The following is a 13,738-nucleotide window of genomic DNA, read 5'->3' as shown; positions in this document are numbered from 1 at the left end:
CTTTTTTCTTACAATCTGTTGTTTCTTTCCTCACTGTGATCTCGCATCTCTGCTTTCTGCACCAGATAATAGATGTAACCTTAATGGGAATCTTTGAAACAGACAAGAAAACAGTAAAAACGTTGTTTGAAAAGCACCAGCATACGTGTTAAGACTAAAATGCACCGATTTAGTTTCAATTTCTTGTAATATATATTAATAAAGGAGTTATTAGACACCTCTAATAGAAAGAAATGCTACAGCAGGACTGATTCACAACATAAAACTGCATTTGTTGTTATTATTAGACTTACAGGGTCTTATTATTGCTTTATGATAGTTAATAAGCATAGAAAATCAAGAGGAAATCCTTTTTGTCTTTGGATTTAAGAAAAAGAATATACAGTACATTTAAATATAAACGCTTGCTAGTCCATGTACATCTTCTTATCTTTGAGCACGATATGTTTGAGAAAGCTCAACAAGCTTACTGCATTTAACATACAGCAACAGCCCGCTGTGAAGTACTGCCATAGCATAGCAGGATTAATGTGTCTGTGTCCACTGTCACAGACCCAAAACGTTTAAAACACAGAGGTAAAAGGCTGTTCGCTGCACTGTCATAGCGGCATGCTATGAAGAAACTCATGTGCACAGTATGTTTAGACTTGAACTTCAAGTACTCACAGCGTACACAAAGGTAACACGCAGTACACATAAAACACAGCTTCTTCCTAAAAAAACAAATAAATCACAGGGTAATTATTAGGATTGAAAAACAGGCTGCCTGGACTTATTTTGTAACTTTAGATGTAAAATTAAAAAAAAAAAAAATTCTTATCTTTCAGAAATCATTTGAATTTTCTATATCCCAATTTTCTGTATCCCAACATGACTGAGGAATTGCGGTAATGTGAAGTGCTGTCTGTGTTCAGACCAAATATCCCAGTGTAATCTGTCTTCTCGTCTTTCTGGCACAGTCTGAATTTTGTTTCTAGCACAAATGGTTACAAAGTTAGTCATTTAAAGAACACTTGTAAAATGGGCTGGCAGGCTAATGGTTCAGACTGATTTTTCTTTTTGTTGTTGTTTTTACCCGCAGGGCAGCCTGCAAATAAAAACAGGATGTGCTGATAAAGCGGATCGTTTGGATCCTGTGGGTTATGGAGTTAGCACCTCAGTGGATTGGGATCTTGGGTGTTTGTAGGCTTGGTTCTTAAGTGGAGTGCATAGTCCCGCTCTGAGAATGCGGAGTCCTGTGTTATCAACTTCACCTGTCTGTGGTTTTAATGTTCTGGCAGCTCAGTGAGTTAAGCTGAGGTAACACGTGGCCAGTTAGATGCAACACTAGAAAACAGTTTGAATCGGAGCCCAGCCCGTGCCTGTGAAACCAGAACGGTACGTTTTTAAACATCTGCACCGCGTTACAGTGAACACGGGTCCAGAGAGTGATTTGATGTTCAAATATTCAGTCATGAGGTCAGTGAGGCTGTGAGATTGTCCAGCATGCGACAGGGTGAATGCAGTAAATGAGGTAATCCGTGCATTTTTCACATTAAGTCCGGATCCTTCTGGTGCGTCTTACTTGTTGTCTCTCGATGAGGTAATGTACCTGAGGATGGCGTTTGGAACGTCCATCGTCTCGTCCTTCACCAGGACGATGTCGAAAGAGTTGATGTAAGACTCCTTCCTCTCCTCCACCTGAAACACCAAACAGACAAGTGAGCTTTTAAAACTGATCCGTGTCGAAGTAACAAATCCCAGGACAGCACTACACCGGTCTGACCTGGTCGTTGAGGAAGCCAACGGTGAGGACGTTCTGGGGCTCAGAGACCCCGTCGGCCATGGTCAGATCTCCCAGTGAGTCTCCTAGCAGCAGCACGTTGGGTCGACCCTGCAGCTCTCTGAGGCCGGCTGCATGTGACAGAGCGCCTTCTCGCTTGTTAAAGGTGTGAATCAGTTGACCTTTAAAGGCTTGCAGCACCCCCTTAATAGCAAGAAATGCTGCGTTACAATAAGGTAAGTAAGCTATCACACATCTATTCAAAAGACCAATACAACAAAGATGCATGACAGCTCATGACAACAGTTACAGAGGAAGGCTGGGAAATGAATAACTTGACCAGCCAGATAGACGACCACCTTGCAAGTGTGAATTTGGACTTTTATAAAGGTATGAAATGTGCTAAAAATGCAAAACAAGAGAATTATTGTAAATTATTGTACAACTGTAGTTTGCTTAATTGCACAGCACTGGCTGGATCCAACTTCAGCAAGCATTTAGCAAAAAGCAGAGCGAAACTTGAACATGCTGGACACATACAGATAACCATTCATATATTCATACCTCCTCGTATTCAAAACACCCTATGAGCTAACATGAAACAACAGCACTCTGACAGAACACGTCAACTATAATAAATCAATACAATAAATAGATTTACTCCCCATTTCTGGACTGAATGTACTGACTACACGTAACAGTTGAGAAATATGACACGTTTTTCAGAAAAAAGTAAGAAACACAGTAGAAAGGATCTTTTCTAAAAAGCTGTAACAGTTTCTTTCTTTGTAAGGAAAATTTGTACAAAAAACAAAACAAAAACTGAAAATTCCTTTCAAAAAACTACGTGGCAGGTGGTTCAACTAACCAGGTGTGTATTGTCACACCTCTCAAACGTATCCAACTGCAAACTTACTTGCCAGTAATTCCTCGTGCGATGCTGGTTCGTCTAAACTGACTGGTTTGGCTAGAAGCTTAAAGCTTTTAAACCTGGCAAAATGATTATTTTTTTTAAGCTTGTGATCCAAGCTTTTACATCCATTGTACTGAACCAGTCAATCAAACTACATGCAGTTCAGTGCAGTTCAAGGTGTTTCACAGACGACTGACAGACTGATGATGAGACTTTACAAGATGTGACAGAAGTCAGCTAACGTGCAAAAATAAGCAATTATAAGAGCATAGATTTAAGAAAGTATTAATAATAAATCTTATATTTCCTGCATGCCTATTAATGCATGGTGATTAATGTTTATTAGAGAAGTTAAAAGGAAAACAATGTGCGTGAAAAGCTTTTGTTAAATATAAAGACAAGTTTGTTCTTCTCAGTTAGCCGCGAATCATGTTTTGTGTTTAAAAAAAACAAAAAAAAAAACATGGACTTGTGCACTAATATGTATGTAATATATTAGTAATTATATGACGTAAAATTACAAATGTATACAGTCATATCCATCACATGACACGTGTGTGAGGCCGAGTGTGGTTAAACTCACAGTGTGGTCAAAGTCCATGTAGTTGGAGATGATGTGGACATTTGGATGGAAGACGTGGTTCTGTCGAATCACCTCCTCCAAGACATCACCGACCCCGGCGGAGAGGATCAGCAGAGGGACCTGGTGCTCAGCCAGATGGTCAAAAAATACTTTGTACCCTTCCCTTAAGACAGAAACACACCAAACATGACTAAATTAGACCATGAAACATGAAGAAACACCACAGAGGTTAAATAGAAATGTTTCATATAATCTTTACAGTGTTAAACATTGCTTTTGAAAGTATCTGAAACCCAAACACAGCTGATGTTACTGGTTCCCACCTCATTTTTAATAAGTATTTTCGCCTCTAAATGAATGTTTTCATTGCAGAGCAGCTGTAATGTATTAGCTTTGTTGTGACAGTGTAATAAATTGATTTGTATAGACATCACCTGCCTCGAAGAATATTTTAAATGACAAAAAGCTTCATAACTGTAAACAGAGCTGTAACTGTAAACACATTCTTCTCTGTATAAATCAGTTCTGTGTAATTTGAGCTGTGCGTACCTGAGCATGGCGCTGGATTCCTTCACAGCCCGGGCCAGCATGTCTTTTCTGATCTTCTGCTGAATCAGCAGCTCGTGGACTTTTGTCCACCTTTAGAGAGCAGAATAAATACAAGATATCAACCATTTAACAACATACATCAGTGTGTATATAAATTACAATTCACTGTATATTATTCAGTATGCTCTGAAGAGGCACTGGAATCAAATGAGTTAATATCTGACACATTTATTTCTTACCACTCAACCATGAGAGGAAGTTTCTCCTCAGCACTCCGGCTAGCATCGATCTCTATGGGATAATAAGTGTTTAACAGCTCCCTCATCTACACAGAACAACAACAGAACACTCATTAATATTATATCCTATCCACATGGCAACAAACACAGTTGGTCTTAAAGTTAACACATTAACCCATGTGTTTGTAAAGCTCTTACCTTTTTAGTGCAGTCTTCATTAATCAGCAGCCTGTTATCCAAGATGTCTAAAAAGAAGACACAAACAAAAACCACACAGGTAAAACTTGCATTATCCATCCAGTAATTTGTATATACATACTGGAATACATCATGGGAACACTTTCAGTGTCTTTGTGCTCACTGTGAGTGGTGGGAACTCTCTTGCTGTTGTGAGCGAATCTGGTCAGTGTCATGTCAAAGTCTGAGATTACCTGTGAAAACAGCAGACACATAAATGCACAGTTACAGTAGCTCCATGTGCTTTTAGGGAATCACTGTAATTCTACCTCTGTACACCATCATACAGGATTTTAAAATCAAACAATTAAGATGTGATTGAAGTGCAGACCTTCAGCTTTTAGGTATTGCATCAAGTGTTTAGGATTTTCAGCCATTCTTAGACATAATTCCCCATTTTCAGTAATTGGACAATTGGCAGGCAAGCAGCTTCATGGTCAGGTGAGACCTGTTCCCTCATTATTAAAGGATCTCGAGTTGATTCCAAGTGTTGAACCAAAATAAAACTATGGGTGGAATCGCAAAAACTTTAGAAGTCTACAATCTGGTACGTTCACTTTTTAAGAAAAACTTCATAACATCTCACTAAGTCAAGAACACCTACAGCATAGTGCAAAAGTCTATGATTTTAGCAGTGAAGGCTTTTCGGTCCTGTAAGACTCTTGTAGTGAGTTTGCAATCTTCACATAAGAAATCAAAACTCTTCAAATGAGCATTTACAAACGAGTGTTTGTGTGTATAACCTGCACTGAGCGCACTTACCTGCAGGTTTCCTGCACCTGCTCGCTGCATGCAGTGGATCGTTTCCTCCACTCTGCTGCGTTCCCTCATCAGCACCGAGCACTTGGCCAGCTCCGGGATCTGAACAGAAAAGATTCTGGACTTACAATTTACACTCACTATAAATTAAGCTTCTTTTATTTTGCAATGCGGACCCATTTCTACACTGAGGCATTACTCTTTAGTTCAGTGAAAAGCCAACACCCACACACAGGAGGTTATTTATGATAAAAAACAAACAAACAAAAGAAAACTATTTACTTTGCTCCGTATAATTTCAGCCATCACATGGTAATTTTCAGAGGAGCTTCCTCACCTCAGTTTTCGTCAGCTGGTGCCAAATTGCCAGAACGGTCCGCACTGGCGTATAGATCCAGGGAACATGATATATCTGCAAGCATAGCCATAAGAGGTTACTTTTACCTAAAACACCTAGTGAGTTACTTTGTTTATGGTTTTGGATAAGATACAGTGTTTAATTTCTGGAGAAGTCAATCAGTTTATAGTGTACCCAGCGTAGTGGTAAGACTACACGTCTTTGGAGTGGGAGTTGCAAGTTTGATTCCTGCCTGGAGATGTCTGCATCCAGTAAGACACCACAGACATGAGTGAGAGAGATAAATATGAAAGATATTGAAGAGGTAAAACACACATGCTATGGCAAGGGGGAGCCAGGATGACAGATATCATCACCCACTGATGAGAGAAAACTCTACAATTTTCAAAAGTTTTTTTTTTTAGGCCCAACTTCATAGATAGTATATAAGATACAACAACTTCAAGCCAATAGGATCGCTTCACTCCACCAGGATATACGAAGTGTTGTTCGGAGAGGTGTAGTAGTGTGATAACGAAGAGTTACAAGTATCTGGGGATCCCACAGACGAAAGCTGCAACCACTAAGTACCTGCAGAGGGTCATCAGGTATGCTGCTAGGATAATAAGCTGGCCAAAGGAGGAGAGTAGAAGCCAGTGAAATCATGACCCAGAAGGTCCTGACCATCCATGCATGGTATCACCCCAAGTTGAGCACAGTGGACGGTGTATATATCTCAGACAATTAAGAGTAATGAAACAGGTCATTTGTTCCATGGGAGTAGCCTTGCAAGGTTAAGTTGTTTTGACCACATGGTACCCCTTTCGATATTTTATACTTGATGTGAATTAAGCATTCCCTCAGATTTAAACAAACAAACAAACAAACAAACAAACAAACAAACAAACAAACAAACATGCTGAAAGTCAGTCCAAGGCAAAGTGTTTGATATGTGAAGCGAAAATTTCACAGCAGTTTAAACTTTGGACCATACTACCTTTAGACAAAACCGAGATGATGGAGGAGGAAATGTGAGGTGGAAACACCCCTTTGTTCTTAGTCATGCTTCCCACCATCATAGCGCTATTTACTAAACATTGTATTGGAAAGTTGTCATTCGGGCTTATTCATAACAAGCGACCAGTGGCTGCAAGCTGATTTAACCGAGCAGCCCTCAGTTTTAGTAGTCGATAAAACTCCTGTTTTCCTTTCAAGCAGCTCATACACCTTATGTACCTATTTTCTTTCAAAATAAAAGCATAAATTGGGCCTAAATATTGGTTTCCAAACTGCACTTCAGTCTGTGGTTACAGCTCATAACCAGCCTGCTGACAATGCCGTACAAATATGAGCTGCATCTGAATGAATAGACTTCTTTTATGCTGCCAGCAAAAACATGTTATCATAACACAACCGGTTAAACTTTAACAGCCGATTCAGCGACTATCGACGCGATTACGTAACCGCTGACAGTTACAACTTACCATCTTCTCACGGAGAGCTCAGGCGTCAGCGACGTTTTATCGACTATTCAGAGGGACCGTTAAGAGCACATTGTGTTAAAAACGTCTGAATATCTATGTGAAAATATTTCAAAATCAAATTATATGCAGTTTACACTCCGCTGCTGCTTTCGATTGTTTACATTTCTGCTTGTCACAGACATAGAGCTCCCCCGCGTCTACGCCACACTATCCATGGTTCCGACATGCATTTGTTCCTACTTGATGGTGAGGATATACTGAGGGAGCTGTCACAGTACTAGAATTTCACTAGACGAATATCGAGGCCAAGTTATTAATGGTAGAGATACTGTGACGATAGAAGAAAAAATCTTTATATTTTGCTAGGAAAATGGGAAACATATTAGCGATTTATTTATTGAATTGAATTATATTTATTCTGCTGTCTTAGTCAAGCTTTTCTGTAATTTCTTTAAGCAGACATCTGTTGTTTGCCAAGTTATCTGCTATGTGCAGACACATAATTTTTCATCCACTGACTTAGGAACGTTTTTCATAGATCACAGATTCATAGATCATAAATACCATTCCTCTGGAAATGGTCAGGTTCGAGAGCTGGACGGAAAAAGAGTAAAAAAATAAATAAAAATAAAAAAATCAGCCAGCGGCCAGAGAAAATTTCTTCTGAAGGACCTGAGAAGCAAAATATAAAGAAATGAGGGGTGCCTCAAGACTTTTGCTTTACATTTTAAAAAGGTGCAAAATTCTACAATCAAAGTACTTTGATCGCAGGGACTGGATATTAAGAGTTCCTGAAGTGTAAATATAGTTCACTTATAAGAAAAAAAGACTTGAAAGTACATGAGAAGCATTTGAGCACTCTTCCATATTTAGAACATTTGGAGATCTTCAGAATAAAAGTGTGCTGTTTTTAGACATTTTACACAAGAGTACACGACAGCTAAATGTGTCACATGTCACACAGGGCGATCGTGGCTCAAGAGTTGGCAGTTTGTCTTGTAATCGGAAGGTTGCCGGTTTGAGCCCCAGCTTGGACAGTCTCGGTCGTTGTGTCCTTGGGCAAGACACTTCACCCACCGCCTACTGGTGATGGCCAGAGGGGCCGGTGGTGCGATATAGCAGCCTTGCTTCTGTCAGTCTGCCCCAGGGCAGCTGTGGCTACAACTGTAGCTTGCCTCCACCAGTGTGTGAGAGTGAATGAATAATGGAATTGTGCAGCACTTTGAGGTTCTCGAAAAGCGCTATATAAATGCAATCCATTATTATTACATTTGATCTAAAATTGACCAAACTGGTACAAAAATCTAAACACAGCTTCAAAAATACTGAATGAGTTTCTCTTTATTCACTACACCCAGCATGGTATGTTTGAGGGGGTCACTAAACTCAAAGGAACGCTCTTCAGGAGTAAAGCTAACATTCAAGGTCCTTTAATGCAGTAAGTACAATAAATCAATGGTGTCACTAAGGAACAGGTCTTATTTTTATTGGCACAGTGGGGAAATGATAACCATTCACAAAAATAACACATCGTCTTGCTGGTTTAGTGTATTAAGCACATTTAAAAATCTTTCCACAGTGCAATGTTCATATGTGCTTTCATTCACCGAGACAAAAACACTAAACAGATTCTGCCAGAAGCGTAAATGCAGAGCAAACACCAAACAAGTCCATTAAAACCCACAAACCAAACATTTTCACAAAGTTACTGCTGTCAGTGGTTGGATCTGTTAGCGGTTGTCCTTGCGATGTGAAATGGGAAAGCGTCGTATTTAAACACAAAATCCGATACTTGGATTATCATTGTGGTATTTAGTCCATCTTTCCAGAAATCGTATATATGAAATAGAGTTTTGTTTTTTTGACCAGCTTAAAATAAATCACACACACACATCCAAAGTCAAGCTGTCGCACAGCGTGTGCTTTTTGTCAACATTCAGTCCTTGCTACGAAATTGTGATTGTCTGTTTAGGCACAGAGTATACGATCATCACTATTCCAATGCATACTGTGCAAAAAAAACCCCTCAATGACAACAACGGAAAGGAAAGCAAACAGTTAAAGCAGCTGATACTTCTTTTCTAAGTTAGCTATTGAATTAGTTTTTGTAATTCATGATTTCCTTCTAACATACATCACAATAAATAGACATCGTTTACTTTGCCAAGTATGCTTCCTGACACAAAGTTTTCTCATGACAGTTTTGTTGTTTTTGTTTTGCACACACAGGAAACATTGACATCCTTTATCTAAGATGCTAACAAAGGCCGCGGTTTAAAAAGCTGAGCTGTGATTTGTTTCGCAAACAAAACCAACAGCAGTCTTATTTGCTGGCACGATAAAAAGTAAGGCATGAGGCCAAAAATGATTAGACTCATTGCTTCCTTCACTGCAAACCCGCTTCAGGAAAAAATGGCGCAAACATTTCACCTCAATTAAGGTAAAAAATAAAATAAAATAAAATAACTGAAACAAAGTCTTGAGATGACAGCAAGGCATTTATCAGCAGATGAAGTGCTAATGACTTAAAGCAGAATATCTGATTCTTAACATTCAATCTGAGACTGCATTTGCCTCCGCAGGCTGAGGGTGCGCCGATGGAGCTGCTGCATCTGTTGCATGCGGTCTCGCTGGTGAGCCAGGTTGTGGGGGACGGGGTAACGCTGGGAGCCATAGAGGTACTGGTACGGGATGCGAACGTGGCAGGCCGCCGCACGGCAGCGTGGCTGGGGCAAGGGCGGCAGCAGCATCCAGCGCTTCCTCTTGGCGCAGTAGCGGTAGGCCTCCTTGCGGTACTGCTTTTCTACGTGGTTGCTGTTCCTCCACCCGCCAATGATGAAGATGTCTTCACCCAGGTAGCAAATGGCTGCACCCTCCAGGCTGAGGACCTCTGACGGGAGGCTGTCGAGGATGTCCTCTGAGATGTTTCTGCTTATTTTCTGCTGGGCGGCCTCATGTGTTACCGTGTAGTTCTTGGGGCAACAGGAAGCTGTGTGATAGAAGTTGCTGGATGCAACAGCCATTTGAAAACTACAATAGGTATCAATAAGCGGTAACGAGTCCACTTCCTGCCACTTGCGGCTTTCTGTATCGTAGCAGGTGGTCACCGTGCTCAGCCCATCATCGCTGTCTATATCTACGGGGGTCCTGGCCATTACGTACACATAGCGATCCTCCACGCTCACTGTTTTTACATCTCGCAGGATCTTTGGCGCTGGCTCCAGATTGAGCCACATGTCCTGCTCAGGTTCATAAATGGAGACATCCTTGAAACCTGGACTGAAGTTGCCATGGCCGCCGATGATGTAGAGTGTGTCTTTGATGCACGTGAGGCCAAACGAATGCTTGCGTGTGGTCAGGCTGCTGACCGACTCCCAGCAGTTAAGGTTAGGATTGTAGCGCTCCACCATCTTGGCGAAGCTGGGCTCCATTGAGCCCGCCACATAAAGGTGATTCTCGGTGACAGCAATAGCATGTCCATCGAGGTGGTTGTGGATGTGTGGCAAACTGACCCAGCGATCCTCAGCAACAAAGTAGCCCACACATTCGCTCAAATAATCTCCTCCTTCCGAAACACCACCCACTACCATGATCACATCCATGTTCTGACCGTATCGAGGCTGGATCGTCGCCTCGTAGGAGTCACCGAGATCTGAATCAGCCTTCTTGGGGCTCTCATAACGAACAGCGTGGACCTCGAGCGCACTGGACACCAGCTCCAGACAAGCCGCGCTGTTTGCCACTAAGGGCTCCTTCCTCACGACACGCGTCAGGTAAGTAGGAGCGATCTGTGGGAGCCTTAAAAGTTTGAACAGGTCCTCAAAATGCTTCTCTCGCTCCTCTGGGTTGTGGTGGACCCATTTCACGATCGCCTCAAACAACTCCTGCTCAGACTCCACGGTGATTTCTGCATCACACAGCCAGTCTCGCACCAAGTGAAAGGGCAGTGTGAAGAATTCCTCGTTGTGAATGACTTTGTGAAAGTTTCTCCTGATCGTCTCGGCGGCTCTCTGAGCGAGCTGGTTCAGCGTGTACATGTGTGCAAGGCTGTGCACGGCTACGCAGTTGGACATGCTCAACTTCCTCATCAGGAACTCTCCGCAGAAGGTCTTCAGCTGCCCCAGCAGAAACCTGACAGAGTGAGATATCAAAGTTACAGCATACGAAAAATGTTATATTTCCTTGCCACATTAACTTATTATTAATCTCTGGCTCTCTTCCACAATGTTTCTTTTATCCCGTCTTCCTCCCACCACCTCCCAACCGGTCGTGGCAGATAGCTGCCCGTTCCCGTTCTTCCTGCTATAAAAGGGAATTTTTCTTTCCCACTGTCACCAAGTGCTTACTTAAAGAGGATCCTTTGATTGTTGTGGTTTTCTCTGTATTATTTTAGGCTCTTTACTTTACAATACAAAGTGCCTCGAGGCGATTGTTGTTATGATTTGGTGTATAAATAAAAGTGAATTGAATTTCTTTGAATTAATTAAAAAATACTGACTCTCTATGTAAAGTATTTTATGACAGTATAAAAATTTGCACAGGCAATAAAATCTGCGGGTTGAACGAGAACAACTCTTGAGTGTCAGGATGGCTGAGTGGTCTAAGGCGCTATGTTCAGGTCGCGGTCTCCTCTGGAGGCGTGGGTTCAAATCCCACTCCTGACAAGCAAGTGTAACAATCAAAGATAGTAGTTTAAGTCCTGACTTGTGATGGAAGCACTTTGAGTAGAAAGGTGTGGTCTAATTACTCAGCACTATTGGATCAAACCACACCTGCAACTTTAAACTCAAGCTTCATGGCTGTGGAGTTCTGTGAATGTATCTTAAATTATTTTTTGTTAGACAGCAATATGACAACCTGTTCAAACAGCCTCGCTGAGACAGACTCCCAGGATAAAATCAATACCACGATACACTGTTCTATTCAGCTGTCTGGTAAGCTATAACACAGCGCCAAGGAGCCACCATAAACCACATCAGGACCTTGAAACTGAAGCAGATAACAAAATTAAACCAATAGTTCTTTTACAATGATGATTTTTGTAATCTGAAGGTTAAAAATTGTTACATTTACATTTTTTGCGGATATAATAGCAAAGATGTAACCACGCAAGCTGCCACACCCTTACAGGTCCATCGACATAGGATTTGTCAACCATGCAACTTCTAAACACTTAACCCTGATAATAACAGTAATAATATGTCCACCACACCCGAAGGCCAAAAAACAGTGCAAGAGATGCTTGTGTGGACCATATCTACTATAAAGAGATAAGCTGGTTTCTTGTTTTTACTCTTAATGAAACAGAATTTAATTTGGCATCTATTACTGAGCAAAATGCCAAAACTCACATCCAGCTTCACGAGAATGATTGTTACTAATTTTCTTGACCCTCTATTATAACAAACTGCTGTATATATCCGCTTATTGGTTGTACAAAACACATTTAAATATATCAGTTTGATCCTTGTTTTGTTTTTTGTTTTATTTTTTAGGGAAAATTTCAAATCAATCCATCCATCCATTAATCTATTTTCTTCCGCTTTTCTAATTCAGGGTTGCGGTTTGTGGAGCCTATTAGATACTCCTCTGTTGATGAGAACTGGGTCGTTGTTTGCCCCCTCACTGGACGTCAGTTTTTAATATGACCCTGCTAACTAATTCTTGTAATGACAGCATACAAAGTCACGCCACCTGGTGTGACTTACATACTTCCGCATATAAGTAAAGTGAAATCCACAATCTGATTCACCTGCGGAATAATTTAAAAATAAATGAATAAATCACCTGTCTGCAAGTTCCAACACTTCATGCACATTGGCAGTGGTCACCCTGACTTCTCCCGTGTACATGAACTGTACGACACTTTCCACAGTGTCTGTGTCGGGTCTCGTGCCCGAGCTCCACTCCTTTAGCTCCACTCGCCCGGATCGGGACTCTGAAAACTGTCCGGACAGCAGCAGCATGAAGTACTGCGACGCCGCGGATAAAACCGAGCGGTGCGCGGATACCGTCTGGACCCCGGGCACGGCTCCCGAGCTGAACACCAGAGTCACGTCGCAGAACAGCCCGGCTTTCCTCTGCTCGTTCTGCCGCCGGGAGAGCTCCGAGCAGTAGGCCGAACAGGTGAACTCCTCGGCCTCCTCAGGTTCGCCGTCACCTGTTAGCGCTCCTTGCACCGCCCCGCCGCTGGTGCTGTTGCTGCGGCCACGCTCCTCCGTATCCTCCGCTGCTGCTGCCATACCGCACGGGGTGATACTCAGAGGCAAATGACAGCTCCGAACTATCTTCGGGAATAACTCACAGGTGTACCCAACACATGTAAACAAGCATTCGGAGACTGACATGCATGCGCTGCGTTCAGAGGCTTGGTGAGAAAACAGGAGCGCTCACTTCCGTCTTCAGGAATATTCCAAAGGTGCGGTGATTTTTAGCTGGCTGTCAGGGAGAGGTCCTCAGATTCAAGCTAACACATCCACATCTCTGACGCAAACCGTGCAATGTGTGACGTATTTAATTGATGTGGCGTTATAACGTATTGAAGGGTCTTTATTTATTTTTATTTTTTCAAGATAAGTTTACCTTTGTTTAAGGCTGTTGCGCGCATGCGTGTTGCCCGTTATCCGTCTGCCGGTGATGTGCACTTTGGCATCTTGTGATGAGGTAACATCAGGGTCATAACTGTATAACGCTTTAAACTGATTATTTCCATCACTTTCCCTCGGAGAGATCATAACATGCAGCAGTGACAGAAGTGAAAAAGAATCCAAGGGTAACAGCAAAAACACACCTTTGCATTGACCATGACAAAAATGAGAGGAACACAAATCATTAATCAACTGTGAATTAATTCTCATATATATATATATATATAT

General features: G+C 41.7%; 2 protein-coding genes and 1 non-coding gene across 6 annotated transcripts; 1 reads left to right on the top strand and 2 right to left on the bottom strand.

Moving 5' to 3' along the window:
- Positions 1–26: 26 nt before the first annotated feature.
- LOC102204647 (7-methylguanosine phosphate-specific 5'-nucleotidase-like) lies at positions 27–7,090 on the bottom strand. Of its 4 annotated transcripts, XM_005749235.2 has the most exons (13): positions 6,377–6,494; positions 5,575–5,642; positions 5,380–5,454; positions 5,046–5,144; positions 4,408–4,477; positions 4,245–4,291; positions 4,047–4,132; positions 3,808–3,897; positions 3,259–3,421; positions 1,766–1,966; positions 1,565–1,680; positions 667–713; positions 27–91 (listed from the first exon to the last, which is right to left on the bottom strand). In XM_005749235.2, the coding sequence occupies exons 1-13, from the start codon at positions 6,456–6,458 to the stop codon at positions 81–83; spliced, it is 1,155 nt and encodes a 384-aa protein (XP_005749292.1). In that variant the 5' UTR covers positions 6,459–6,494; the 3' UTR covers positions 27–80. The 4 variants fall into 4 exon arrangements, with proteins under 4 accessions (XP_005749292.1, XP_005749289.1, XP_005749290.1 ...); XM_005749232.2 differs by having other exon boundaries at positions 71–713; XM_005749233.2 differs by having other exon boundaries at positions 71–713; positions 1,592–1,680.
- A 2,252-nt stretch (positions 7,091–9,342) lies between these two features.
- LOC102204064 (kelch-like protein 11) lies at positions 9,343–13,324 on the bottom strand. Its single transcript, XM_005749230.1, has 2 exons — positions 12,651–13,324; positions 9,343–10,994 (listed from the first exon to the last, which is right to left on the bottom strand). The coding sequence occupies exons 1-2, from the start codon at positions 13,208–13,210 to the stop codon at positions 9,410–9,412; spliced, it is 2,145 nt and encodes a 714-aa protein (XP_005749287.1). The 5' UTR covers positions 13,211–13,324; the 3' UTR covers positions 9,343–9,409.
- trnal-cag (transfer RNA leucine (anticodon CAG)) lies at positions 11,445–11,527 on the top strand. Its single transcript has one exon. It is a non-coding gene; the product is annotated as a tRNA-Leu (tRNA).
- Positions 13,325–13,738: the final 414 nt, after the last annotated feature.

This window comes from Pundamilia nyererei, unplaced genomic scaffold (genome assembly GCF_000239375.1).
Source record: "Pundamilia nyererei isolate P.nyererei 1_Seehausen unplaced genomic scaffold, PunNye1.0 scaffold00240, whole genome shotgun sequence".
NCBI classification, from domain to species: Eukaryota; Metazoa; Chordata; class Actinopteri; order Cichliformes; family Cichlidae; genus Pundamilia; species Pundamilia nyererei.
The sequence above is the reverse complement of the archived record's forward strand: the minus strand, read 5'-3'. Positions and strand labels throughout refer to the sequence as shown.